Raw genomic sequence first — 13,801 nt, 5'->3', positions numbered from 1 at the left:
ATAGACAAACAATGATGGTATTTTTTAATATTTCCAGAAAAAATGAAAATACTAAGTACTATATAATGCCATCTATTGACTTAGGAATATTTGTATCAAGTTGTCTTAAGTAGAGGTTGATTATGTAAAGTAAATAAATTTCATGCCTTACCATGTGATGATAATGTGACATTCCATCTGTATCAACCCATTGAATGGTCATGTTTTAAATCTTCAGCATAACAAATTAAGAATAATTATGAAATTCACATCCAAATCTAACAGAAAAAGGACCTTTCATCTCATTATTTTTCTAAGAGTCATAAAGCCAATATTATTAAGGAAAGTAAAGTTAGGCTTCCTTCCTAAGTAACTGAAAAAAGAAAGAAAGCCTTCCTTTGTTTAAGAAATTTGTATTTAGCAGGGGAGAGACTCTTTTATTCATATACTCTATCAAAGCATTCTCTGATTTGCCACGTCCAGTTCTTTTGAAAACTATGAAAATCTCAGTGTACCTTTTCATGTTATTGTGTACATTTTAATTTCCCCTGAATGTTACATAAAGCCTTAAGAATGTGTGTCAGATGTCTATTTATTTAGAACACTAGCATGTTATTTTTACAATTATACTGCTCTGCCTGTAATAAAGACTGCAACTGATGCTAAACAAGCTAGCAGTGACATGGAAAAATAAATAGAACTAGGGGACCGACTTGAAGAAGCAACAACAGCATAAATGTTGGAATTTTCCTGATACTGTCTATTTTAACTATTCTAGGAAAATTTTATGAGAATCTGAAGGACATTCTTTTGATCGTGAAACAAGTAATTTGTTCTTATTTTCATTAAGTACCTAATAAAACAAATTCCATACATACTATGGGAGTTATTTTTATATTATATAATTTCTAATATTACGAAGATTTCCCAAACATTTTAAAATTTAAACAATTCTGAATAATAGCATAGTAAAAGAAAGGAGTAAAGTAGAAATTTCTATAAAAAGCTGAAGGTTAGATCCCCAAATAAGGAAGGTATAAAGCAAATTAGTTTGAGATGTCAAAAACACTAGCAAAGTCCTTGTAAAATGAATGTATAAATAAGAAGGGTTGAAAGTTATTAACTCAGCAAAAAAATTATATATATATATAAATGTGTTGATGTGCATCATCTTTAATCAAAAACAAAACAAAACCACCAAAATAAAAAAACACATATATTATGAACCAGAAAGAGAAGAGAGAAAAACACTCAGTAAAAACACTCAAACTCAAATTATAAAGGAAATAAGCTTCAAAAGATTTTTCAGGCAACAATACTTTAAAAAAAATTAGTGGAAAAGCTAATGAAGATCTGAATACCTCAGGAAATATAAAAGCTAATGCAGCTCTTGCCAAGAAACAGAAATGGAAGATGACATATATTCTAATATATATTTTTACAGCTATCACATATTTTATTTATCTAAATTCAGTTTTCATTTAAACCACAACAAATAATCAATGCTTATTAGAAATTTTAAAACATGATTTAGTCATAGGATCTCCTTTATGCATGAATAAACACTAAGTCCTTAAGGAAAACCTGGTAATGGGCAAGTCAGTTTTAATGCCTAAAATACTAGAAAATAGTTTTAAGGCTGGTCATGCATAAACACACAAAGAATTGGTACATACTAGATAACTGAAAGGAGATAAATTTTAACACATGGAATATAACTTTAATGTCTTAATAAATGTTTAGGGAAGGAAACAATACTTTGGGAAAATTTTTTCTCATTATTAAAGTGATCCACTTATTCTACAATTTTCTCTCCCTCATTTTTCAAAACTTGGTGAAAGCCAACTCTGTAAAGCCTAATTCTAGTCAATTCTAGGAAATTACAGATTGAAAAAAAATTCACACCACTCGCACAGAATATATAGAAGAAAGATATCCTCTGGTTTGGAAATAATAAACATTCCAATTTCCCATTATGATCCTCTAAAACTTGTCAAGTTAAAAGAGACCGAAACCACTGAAACTCAGCTACACATTATAATCAATTTTCACAGTATAGAAGAGAAGAGATCTTAAGCCTTTTCTAAGAGCTAACTTCATATTCTTAAATTCTTGGGATCACAGTGGAAGTTAGCTGCTCTACTGAATGGCTCAGGAAACCTGCTCAGCTCTCTTCCCACATGAGCTTTGGAGGATCCTGTCAGGGCTGTTTCACTGCATTACCCAGGTGGCCTTTGGAAGTAACAGGGAATCCCAGCACTTTCCACTGCAAACTCATCACACTGGCTGTTAAAGATCCTAAATACAGTCTAATATACTAGATTGGTTGAGATGGTTTCAGTTATGCCTCATGTCTGAATCTAAAAACTGGGACGACTAGATATTTAATTTGTTATAGGAAGAGGCAACATGGAACAATGAAAAAACCATACTATTTGAGGTTAGACTGGTCTTTAGTTGGAATCTCTGCTCTGACACTTAAGTAGCAGTGTCTTTGGGGAAGTTACTTAACATTTTTGGTCTTTATTCCTTATCTATAATGACAATGATAACAAGCTATCTTGCAGAGTTGCTATAAAGATCTGCTGATCCTAGTGTTGGGAACACAGTAATTACTGGTCCTCAATAAATGGTAGTCATTGGTACTCAAAAATGGTAGACTAAAACATGGCTACCCGTTTAAAGGCCTACCTTCACTTGCAGAGATTGCAAAATGGCATTCATGTCAGTAATATTAAAATGATCCCTCTTAAGTTGGTCTAAAGGTTTTAATATTTTACAGTCCATGATCATTTTACTTACTGAGGTATGGATGTGCATGTGTTATGGGAAAACCTGCTAATTTAGTTTCCCATACTGTGAAATGCTCAGAGGCATATGAGTTCACAGTAGATCAAACATCATTAATGATCTGAAAGTTTTCAGAACACTGGTTACAAAGTAACTTTTTATGCTTTGTGTAATCCTAATTCACCATTAAAAGTTGCTATATATTAATGCATTGTTCCCCCATCTGTCTATATTCTCAAGAAGAACTTTTAATAAAAAGACAAAATTTAAATCTTAAACTGAAAATTGTATTTCAAAAGATATATATATATATTTTTTAAAGATTTTATTTATTTATTTGACAGAGAGAGACACAGAGAGAGAGGGAACACAAGCAGGGGGAGCGGGAGAGGGAAAAGCAGGCCTCCTGCTGAGCAGGGAACCCTATGCGGGGCTCGATCCCAGGACCCTGAGATCATGACCCGAGCCGAAGGCAGTCGCTTAACCGACTGAGCCACCCAGGCGCCCCTCAAAAGGTATTTTAAAGTTTAATCTTCAGGGAAGTTATCTTATCAGACATGGTCTGCCAAATCAGTATAAGGTTTGCAAATGAGATTTATGATCTTTTAACAAGATCACACTAAAAAACTCATGATGATTAGTTTTCAATGGTGAAATGAGATGAAAGGATCTTTTTATATAAATGAAAACACAATTCTTTACCTTTGTTGGGAAGTCCTGAACTCTTCTTTTCAAACAGTTTTTGTTCTGTTACTTTTTTCACTAAAAAACAAACAAACAAAAACCCCCAAACCAAAACAAAACAACTCATGTTAAGAATTAGCATGGAATATGAATAATTTCTCATCCTGGGATAACTTCATAAGAAAAAAATAATTTGAAGTAATACATACAGGTATCAAGTACAAACTGCAATATCTTATTATATCTTATTTAAAGAATGAGCACCATATTTTTAAGAAGCTTGATTATCAGTTTGCAAGGCATATTCTTTTCCTTCGTATTCAACAAGAATCCCTGAAGTAACATATCCTGGTAAAAGATACATGGCTTCTTATTCTCTAAATAATACTTCCATTACATGTCCAGTAGTGCCATATATAAAAAAAACTCTATCAGATTTAAATTTGGGAAAAATTATTAGGTTTATCTCTAAAACTGAAAACATTAGAATATATATTTACATTTACAAATAAGGAATGGAGAGATGCCATTGAAAACTCATGAATTTTTCTTACTTAGTTCTTTTGTTTTTTGCATTTCTCTTGGTAAGAAACATGATGCACGGGAGATACCAAGGAGATTTTCAAGCTCTCTACTGCCCTCCAAAGCCTAAAAGAAAGACATCTTAAATGAGTTAAGTTCTCTACAAATATAATATTACTGACAAGTCTAGTGAAAATACAGTTTACTGTTTTTTTCATCTGAAAAAAACTCTGTGGTAGGAAATTTAACTTTTTCTGGCAGGTCAACTACTGCAAGTTTTAAAATGTGAAAAAGTCAGATATTACTAAAATATTATGGTTAATTCATGTTCATATAAGAAAAGGAATTCCCATGAAAAGTAAATTAGACATATTCCCTGCAAATTCTTTTCTGGATTGGATTCTCCATGCTGGGGCTTCTTTCCTATTTTCCTTTTTCAAATGGAGTGGTAGACATATGAAAAATTATATGCCGAAAGGAAAAAAAAAAGCTAACCTGTATACTGCTTAAGTTTTGCATTATTTCTATGATTTCTTCTGATGATTTCTCCACTTTAGATAGCAACACCATGAATCTATAAATGAAAAAAAAATTAGCACGATCAAGCATTTAAACACATTAAATCATTTTCACACCTTTAATTTTTTTTTTTTTTAAGATTTTATTTATTTTTTGACAGAGAGAGAGACAGTGAGAGAGAGAACACAAGCAGGGGGAGTGGGAGAGGGAGAAGCAGGCTTCCCGCCAAGCAGGGAGCCCGATATGGGGCTCGATCCCAGCACCCTGGGATCATGACCTGAGCCGAAGGCAGTCGCTTAACAACTCAGCCACCCAGGTGCCCCAACACCTTTAATTTTTTTTAAAAGATCTTAGATTCAGTTTTCTAATCCTTTTCTTTACTAAGTGGTAAAAGATGTAAATGCTCCTCCTTCATTATTTCATCCCTTTACAAACACAATATATATTCTCAATCATCCTGCATTTGGGATTTTTGCTTTCTTTCACTCCCACTGAACAGGGGGAGAAGATGTGAAGATATAGTTAGTTAGCCAACTAACTTGCTCCTTTCTCCACAGTACCACTTTGAGAACAATAATACACCATTCTCCTTATTTACCTTGATCTAAGTCTATGAGTCAGTGTTACCAGTAATTTTTTTTAATAAAAAATAAGTTTTATGGCTTAATAAATTTCAGTGTGAAAAAGATTACAAAGGCATTCTTTTAAGTTTGAAAACAAAGAAAACTTCATTTGTAATCCTATCTCCTGAACATATCTCTAGTTAACATGTTAGCATACAGGAAAAATTTTCTTAGGTTTTTTTTGAAACAATTTCTATAACTTTATATCATACTTTCCTTAATATAATATTACATATATGTTTTTTTGCCACATCACCCATAGGTTTATAATTTTCAAGGCTGCACAATATTATACCTATTAAGCATACCAAAGATGACTTAATCATTCCCTTATTGTTGTAGTTTTAGTGTTTTTTCCAATTTTATGATCTCATAGCTGTATATAATCTTTATCAGTGCAGTCTAATAGAAATAAAATGTAAGCCACATATGTAATTTAAAATTTTCTAGTAGCCACATTAAAAGTAAAAAGAAACAAGTGAACTTAATTTTAATAATATATTTTCTTTAACCAATATATCCAAAGTATTATCATTTCAACATGTAATCAATAAAAATTATTGAGATAGTTTATGCTTTTTTTCAAAATCCAGTGTGTACTTTACACTCATAGCACATCTCATTTCAGACTAGTCACATTTCAAATGCTCATTAGCCATGTGTGGCTGGCTAGTGACTACTGTTTCAGAGACCACAAATCTGTATTATTGATTTTATGAAAGAAACTAGAAATTTTATCTAAATGCTTTTCAAAAATCACATCAGTGTTATCCATTAACATTTTTGTGCTATTAAAAATAAGATTAATATGACACGTTAAATTTTCATACACAATGAATATGTAGAGTATGTTTCATCCATGTAAAATATATGAGTATGCAAGCAAGGAGTGGAGAAACAGCATTTATGCAAAAACTAAAACTTATGTGAGGAAAATGGAATTGCAGGTGATCTTTTTCTCTTTAAAAATTTTCCCTTATTATCATGCATTTCCAATGAAAAGTCACCTGTCAGAGGCCTTACTTGCTTACCACCTAAACCTCAGTTTGAAAGATAGTGACATAAAGGAATTCCAGCTCCTTCCATTGAGCTCCAAAAGTCTCAAGGAGCAAGTGGGCTTAAGTGACTCCCACCCAGGGCTGGGAACCTCCAGCTTCCCCTACATTATACCAACACTACTCACTCCCTCAGGGAGGCAAAGCTGAGGCAAATGAGCTATTTCACCATGAGAAGCAATCCTAAGGGCTCTTTACCTCGCATTCTTTTCCTGGGAGGACTGAAGTGGCAGACACTACCTTACCTACCATACCTTAAGGAACTGATGATATTCCTTGTTGACCCTTACGGAATTATGTGGGAAGGATGGGACCTGCAGGGTTGCCATCTTGAATGACTTCAAGGGGCTCTGTTCAGATAGATTAAGATGGGAATGGTGCCCCCAGGAGTTGTGCATGTAGCATCCCCAAAGGACCTGTTAATAATTCTGTTTCTCAAGTTAAAATAGTTATTGAGGGACTGAGCTAGGCAAACTGTTTTCGACAAACTTGGAGAGCTGTAATGGCCTGAACATCAAATAACTGGGGAAATTGTTTTCAAAATATTCTTCCCATGCTTGAGCTGCTTTTGCAGGGAAACTTGTCTTCACTGCATGACCAGTAGACTAGTGGACAGTCCATCATTCTTCTCATTTTTTAAAATTTTAATTTAATTTTTAAGTAAACTCTACGCCTAACATGGGGCTCAAACTCAGGATCCTGAGATCAAGAGTCAAATTCTCCACTGACTGAGCCAGCCAGCCAGCCCATTTTTATTTTAATCTCCTCTCCTCTCCTCCTCCTTTTACTTCTTCCTAGATGAAATCAACTCCTCCCATCTTGATAGCAACCAGTTTCATGGAATGGGTACACACACACACACACACACACATTTCAAATCATCACATTATAGACTTTAAATATATACAACTTTATTTGCCAATTACACTTCAATAAAGCTGGGGATAATTACATAAAGAAAAAAAGCCCCTTAACCTTCTGCTACACATGTCCTTCTAATGTGTAATCCTGGATTTCCTATTTGTATTCTTCACTCTCTGGCCTAAGCTGTGAGTGCTACAGAAATCTTACAGCAGTATTGATGGTCAATATTACAAGTGTATGATTTCCTGGGCCCCTGATGCTGCTTAACTCTTTTACTTAATTTAATGAATATTCTTTTTCTTTTTTTTTGCAAATCATTGCTCAAAATAATGATCTAAACCCAATCTCTGTTCCTCCATACTGAAATTAAACTCTTATATTCAGATTTCTGCCTTACTACTCTACTGGTACTATACTCTCAAAGGCCACAAATGAACTCTTAATTAATTCCATTACTAAAAACTTATATCAAAGTTACTACCTATAAGAGACTGTATTTATATATATATCTCAAGAAACCTGGAAGTTACATGTACATCACAGGGACAAAATCCTGAGGTTTTTCTTTATCCTCTTAATATTATGTCTTACAGAGAAAAAGGTAGATAGGTCACAGAACCTCTACTTAATCTAATTGTTTATCTAAACTGATTATTTTGGTAGCTGGATTGTAACGATGAAATATGTTGCTAAGTTTTTTTTTGAACTCTTTCTAAAGTCAAAGCACGGTAGTTGTTACTTTACAAGCTATATCTTAATCTTTAAAATAATTCTCTGTGATAAACATTATCTCCATTTTATAGATATGGAAACTGAAACACAAATTATTTAATTATTCAGGGTTACACAATAAGGAACACAGTCATTGTGCATTCTTTGGGATTTTCTATATATAGCATTGTGTTGTCTGAAAATAGAGATAGTTTTAGGGGCACCTGGGTGGCTCAGTTGTTAAGCGTCTGCCTTCGGCTCAGGTCATGATCCCAGGGTCCTGGGATGGAGCCCCACATCGGGCTCCTGGCTAGGCCGGGAGCCTGCTTCTCCCTCTCCCGCTCCCCCCGCTTGTGTTCCCTCTTCTCTCTCTCTGTCACATAAATAAATAAAATCTTTAAAAAAAAGAGATAGTTTTATTTCTTCTTTTCCAAATGGATGCCTTTTGTTTTCTTTCTTCTTCTCTTCCTTCCCTCCTCCTGCCTAATTGCTCTGATTAGAATTTCCTGTAAAATGTTGAATACTAGTGGTGAAAACGGGCATGCCTATCTTGTTATTGATCTTTGGGGAAGGCTTTCATTCTTCCATGTCAAAAATTTTGAACAGTTGAAAAATCAGTCTCTTGTAAACATTGGTTTCTCTTTTAGTCTTTACTTACCTACAGAATATAGGCATGACTTTGTTTTCATTTTAAGTTTTTGATAAGCATGTTCAACTAACTCACTCCTACAGACCGGGTGATTTAAGCAGAAAAATGAACCATAAATCTGATTCTTGTTGCATAACTGAATGCTTAAAACATAATAAAGCGTAACTCAGAATTCTTTTTTCCCCCCAGACTTAGAATTCTGGACAGTGGCTACCTGTCACAATTAATTGTATTCATAACAAACAAACAAATAAAAAAACCAGTTCTAGCATAATTCTTTACAATTAGAAAGGTTTTATTTGGATTAGTATAGAAATTTTTTAAAAATCTAAAAAAAAAATTGCTTTTCTATCTATAAGAGAATAAGCCAGTGGTTAAAAATAAGCTTTATACAACAGGAGGGACTTTTGTGGTGATGGGAATGTCCTATATCTTGATGGTGGTGAACGTACACATGTGATAAAGTTACACAGAACTAAAAACATATATATACAGACACCAGTGAGTACATGTAAAACTTAAGAAATCTGAATAAAAATCAGTGGGCGGTGGCAATGTCAATTTTCTGGTTGTGATACTGCCCTACAGTTTTGCAAGATGTTATCATGTCAGTAAAGTGAGAAACGGGTACACATGATCTCTCTGTTTTACTTCTCACAACAGCATGTGAATCTACAATCTGAAAATAAAAGGTATAATGGAAGTAAACCTGCAGAAAGATAGTCACCAATACTGTACTTTCATAGCAGTGACAACAGCCAGCAGCAAATTGCCAAGAGGAAGAAAGCCAATGGCAATGAATTATATAATATATTTTCCTTTCAGAGTATAAAGGATATGAAAGTTCACATAAAATATTAATGTGTAGGTGTTTGTTTATAAATGAGCTCTATTGACATGTCACTAACTGCTTGTTTTCTGGGGAAAAAAATTTTAAACCTAGAATGTGGAACTATATTTTCCTTTTGGAAGAATTCTTATATTTAAAACTTACCAAATTGATTTAATAACAGGATGTCATTTTAGGACATATACATAATTGAAAAACAAAAAGTGTAAAAGTATACATTGTATGCCATCTTTGTATAAAAAGAGAAATCAGAAAAAAGAAATGAAACAACTTGATTTTATAAAAATAAACATAAGAAAGGGAAACCAGAAATTAATGAATTTGGTTACCTACAGGGAGTAGATAGAAAAAATGGGGAGGGAGTGACGCTTCTCTGAATATACTTTTTTGTAAAGTTTTGGCTTTTGGAATCATATTAATGTTTTACATTGTTAAAAAATTAAATCAAAAAGGATGAGAGAAGAAAGATTAAAATTGAAAAAAAACAGAAACAAGAGAACCTAACTACTTCAAATGAATAACTAATTCTTCAAATAAAGAACTAGTCCAAGTAATGTGGAGAAAAAGGAACCCTCTTACACTGTTGGTGGGAATACAAACTGGGGCAGCCACTGTAGAAAACAGTATGGAGCTTCCTCAGAAAGTTAAAAATAGAACTACCCTACTATCCAGTAATCGCACCACTGGATATTTAACCCCAAAATACAAAAACACTAATTCAAAGGGATACATGCACCTCTGTTTATGGCAGCACTATTTACAATAGCCAAATTATGGAAGCAGCCCAAATGTCCATCAATTGATGAACTGAGTAAAGAAGAGGTGGTATATATATACAATGGAATATTATTCAGCCATGAAAAAGAATGAAATCTTGCCATTTGCAACAACATGGATGGAACTAGGTAGGGAGTATAATGCTAATAAGCAATAGAAGTCAGAGAAAGTTAAATACTATATGATTTCACTCACATATGGAATTTAATAAATAAAACAAACAAGCAAAGAAGAAAAAAGAGAGACAAACCAAGAAGCAGATTAAAAAAAATTTTTTTTTAAATATTTTTAAAAATTTTATTTGTCAGAGAGAGAGAGTGAGCAAGCACAAGCAGGGGGAGCGGCAGGCAGAGGGAGAAGCAGGCTCCCCGCTGAGCAGGGAGCCCGATGCAGGGCTCGATCCCAGAACCCTGGGATCATGACCTGAGCTGAAGGCAGATGCTTAACTGACTGAGCCACCCAAGTGTCCCCAAGAAACAGATTTTTAACTATAGAAAACAGATGGTTCCCAGAGGGGAGCTTTGTGGAGGGGGGGATGGGTGAAATAGGTGATGGAGATTAAAGTGTACAATTATCATGATGAATACTGAGTAATGTTTAGAATTGTTGAATCACTATATTGTACACCGGAAATTAATATAGCACTGTTAACTATACTGGAATTAAAATAGAAAACATTAACAAAAGAGAACTAATCCAAGTAGTTTTGAACATAATAATTTGACTATATACTGTCAAATTAAAGACAAAAAAGATTTGCAAACAAAACTTGAATGCTTTGCAAGCTTGTTTTTAATAGTGCTATGAGTGCAGGAATTCTCAAACTATTTTATGTTCATGGTAAGATTAAGCAAATGTGAAAATATACTGCTGCTATGAGGAGCCAAAGATGTAGTATCTCTGAGAACGGGTGTAAATACAGAAAGGGTGAAAGCAAGGAAAAACCCTTTATCACTATGAACTCATGAATTTTAAAAAGGCCGACTAATAGAAGGAATGATGGAGTTAGAAAATCACCACTGTATAACCAACTTAGTAGTAATTGACTTCGTAGGGTAGACTATCTTCCCACTGTAGGTGGGCATCATTTAATTCATTGAGGGGCTGAACAGAACAAAAGTGGAGGAGGGCGCCTGGGTGGCTCAGTCGTTAAGCATCTGCCTTCGGCTCAGGTCATGATCCCGGGGTCCCGGGATCAAGTCCCACATCAGGCTCCCTGCTCGGCGGGAAGCCTGCTTCTCCCTCTCCCACTCCCCCTGCTTGTGTTCCTGCTCTCGCTATCTCTCTCTCTGTCAAATAAATAAAATCTTAAAAAAAAAAAAAAAAAAAAAAAATTAAAAAAAAAAAAAGAACAAAAGTGGAGGAAAGGAGGATTGGTTCCCTGCCTGCCTGTTTATTTTTTTAAATTTATTTTTATTTTTAAATTTCTTTTTATTTATTTCTTTTATTTATTTCTTTTTTAAAATTTATTTATTTGACAGAGAGATAGTACAAGTAGGCAGAGCAGCAGGCAGAGGGAAAGGGAGAAGCAGGCTCTCTGCTGAGCAGGGAGCCCGATGTGGGGCTCGATCCCAGGACCCTGGGATCATGACCTGAGCCGAAGGCAGCCGCTTAACCGACTGAGCCACACAGGCGCCCCTTAAATTTCTTTTATTTTTTAGAGAGAGAGCAAGAGAGCGAGCATGGAGGGGAAGGGCTGGGGGAGAGGGAGAGAGAGAATCTCAAACAGGCTCCATGGCCAGCATGGGGCTTGATCTCATGACCCTGGGAATATGACCTGAGCTGAAATGAAGAGTCAGACCCTAAACCCACTGAGCCACCCAGGCGAATCATCCTGCTTGCCTGTTTGAATTGGGACATTGCTCTTCTGCTCTTGAACTTGGATTTACACCATCAGCTCCTCTGGCTGTCAGGCCTTTGGACTTGAACTTGAATTACACCACTGGCTTTCTTGAGTCTCAAGCTTGTGGATGGTAGATAATGGGACTTAGCCTCTCTAATTGCATGAGCCAATTCTTCATAATCAATCTATCTCTATATATGCAAGTATATACATATAACTCATTATCAATACATTTTAATTATTTTTTTAAAAGATTTATTTATTTTAGAGAGAGGGAGTGTGTGTGTGCACGAAAGTGGGGGGAGGGGCAGAGGGAGAGGGAGAGAGAGAATCTCCAGTAGACTTCCTGCTGAGCATGGAGCCCAATGGGCTTTATCCCAGAACCCTGAGATCATGACCTGAGCTGAAATCAAGAGTTGGATGCTTAACCAACTGAGCTATCCAGGTGCCCCAATACATTTTAATTATTAATAACAATAATATCAATGTCATTTTATTATCATTAAATGTTATATTTTATTAATACTATATTATTATTATATTATCACATATATATGTATCTGCAATTGGTTCTGTTTCTCTGGACAACCCTAACCTATACAATTGCCAAAATGAAATATAAAATGCTATGATCGGGGCACCTGGGTGGCTTAGTCGTTAAGCGTCTGCCTTCGGCTAAGGTCATGATCCCAGGGTCCTGGGATCAAGCCCCACATCAGGCTCCCTGCTCAGCGGGAAGCCTGCTTTTCCCTCTCCCACTCCCCCTGCTTGTGTTCCTGCTCTCGCTATCTCTCTCTCTCTGTCAAATAAAATAAATAAAATCTTTAATAAAAAAATGCTATGATCATTTAAAACTGATTTACAAATGTGAAATGTTCAATTTAATTTCAGATTTTCAAAAACCAAGTCTTTAGAATGGCTTTACAAGCTAATAAAAGAAATCTAACAAATGGAACAAATGAAGAACCCATTACTAAAGCTAGTAAAATGGCTTTATTGATTAGGATTGAGTAATTTTATAATGAGTGGAAAAAAACAATCAGCAAGCCATAATTTTTATCTATTGTAAAATATCTTGGCTTGTCCTTAAGTTCACTAATTCTAGTATCAAGTCATGGAGTGATATAGATAAATAATAGGGATCTTTAGAAATAAACATTGAGAGAAATTAAGTAAATATAGGCAAATTCCTAAGTGAACCATAACAAAGGTTCTTATTCCCTTGCTACTTTAAAGCTCACTGCTACGAGAGCTGTTGTTAAAAATCTGGAGCTGTAAGAAAATTGATGGGTTCAGAAGAATAAGGAAGGGAAGAAACTATAAAAAGTCAGAATAGCTTAAGTGGAGCTAATTTGGGGGAAAGCAAGGGTAAGTTTGGCTTGCTTACATGGTATCACTGTTGTCCAAAAACATTTCCTCCTTCACTGCCTACTTTTATTCCTAAGTTTGTTATACTTTATATAATTATACCAGAAATTCATTTGGTTTAGCAGGTATCTACTTTCATTTTTTTTAATTTTTAAAATTAAAATTCAATTAATTAACATACGGTATATTATTAGTTTCAGAGATAGAGTTCAGTGATTCATCAGTCTTATATAACACCCAGTCTTATATAACACCTGGGTGTTACCTGCTTTCAACTACAAGATTATACATTTTTCAAAAACTGTTACTTGCCACTTGCTCTCACTGTATGTCCTTTGGTACAATTTATTTTTGTGTGTATATATTGCCAATTTAAAAATACATTAAATAAGTTAAACAAAAAGAGAATGCTTTCCCTTTTTTGGGAAAGATTTTATTTATTTATTTTAGAGAGAGAGAGAGAGCATGAGTGGGAGGAGAAGCAGAGGAGGTGGGAGAGCAGACTCCATGCGGAACAGAGCCCGACGCAGGGCTCAGTCTCACAACCCTGAGATCATGACCTAAGCT

At 34.6% G+C, this 13,801-nt stretch overlaps 1 protein-coding gene across 1 annotated transcript in view; it reads right to left on the bottom strand.

Moving 5' to 3' along the window:
- Positions 1–13,801, bottom strand: part of ITGB3BP (integrin subunit beta 3 binding protein) — a 60,200-nt gene that overhangs the window by 7,870 nt on the left and 38,529 nt on the right. The window contains exons 5-7 of the mRNA XM_032427355.1: positions 4,471–4,549; positions 4,008–4,101; positions 3,472–3,531 (exon numbers count right to left, since the gene is read on the bottom strand). Coding sequence (XP_032283246.1) covers positions 3,472–3,531; positions 4,008–4,101; positions 4,471–4,549 — 233 coding nt within the window. The remainder of the gene's footprint in view (positions 1–3,471; positions 3,532–4,007; positions 4,102–4,470; positions 4,550–13,801) is intronic.

Source organism: Phoca vitulina, unplaced genomic scaffold (assembly GCF_004348235.1).
Source record: "Phoca vitulina isolate PV1807 unplaced genomic scaffold, GSC_HSeal_1.0 scaffold2, whole genome shotgun sequence".
NCBI lineage: Eukaryota > Metazoa > Chordata > Mammalia > Carnivora > Phocidae > Phoca > Phoca vitulina.
The sequence above is the reverse complement of the archived record's forward strand: the minus strand, read 5'-3'. Positions and strand labels throughout refer to the sequence as shown.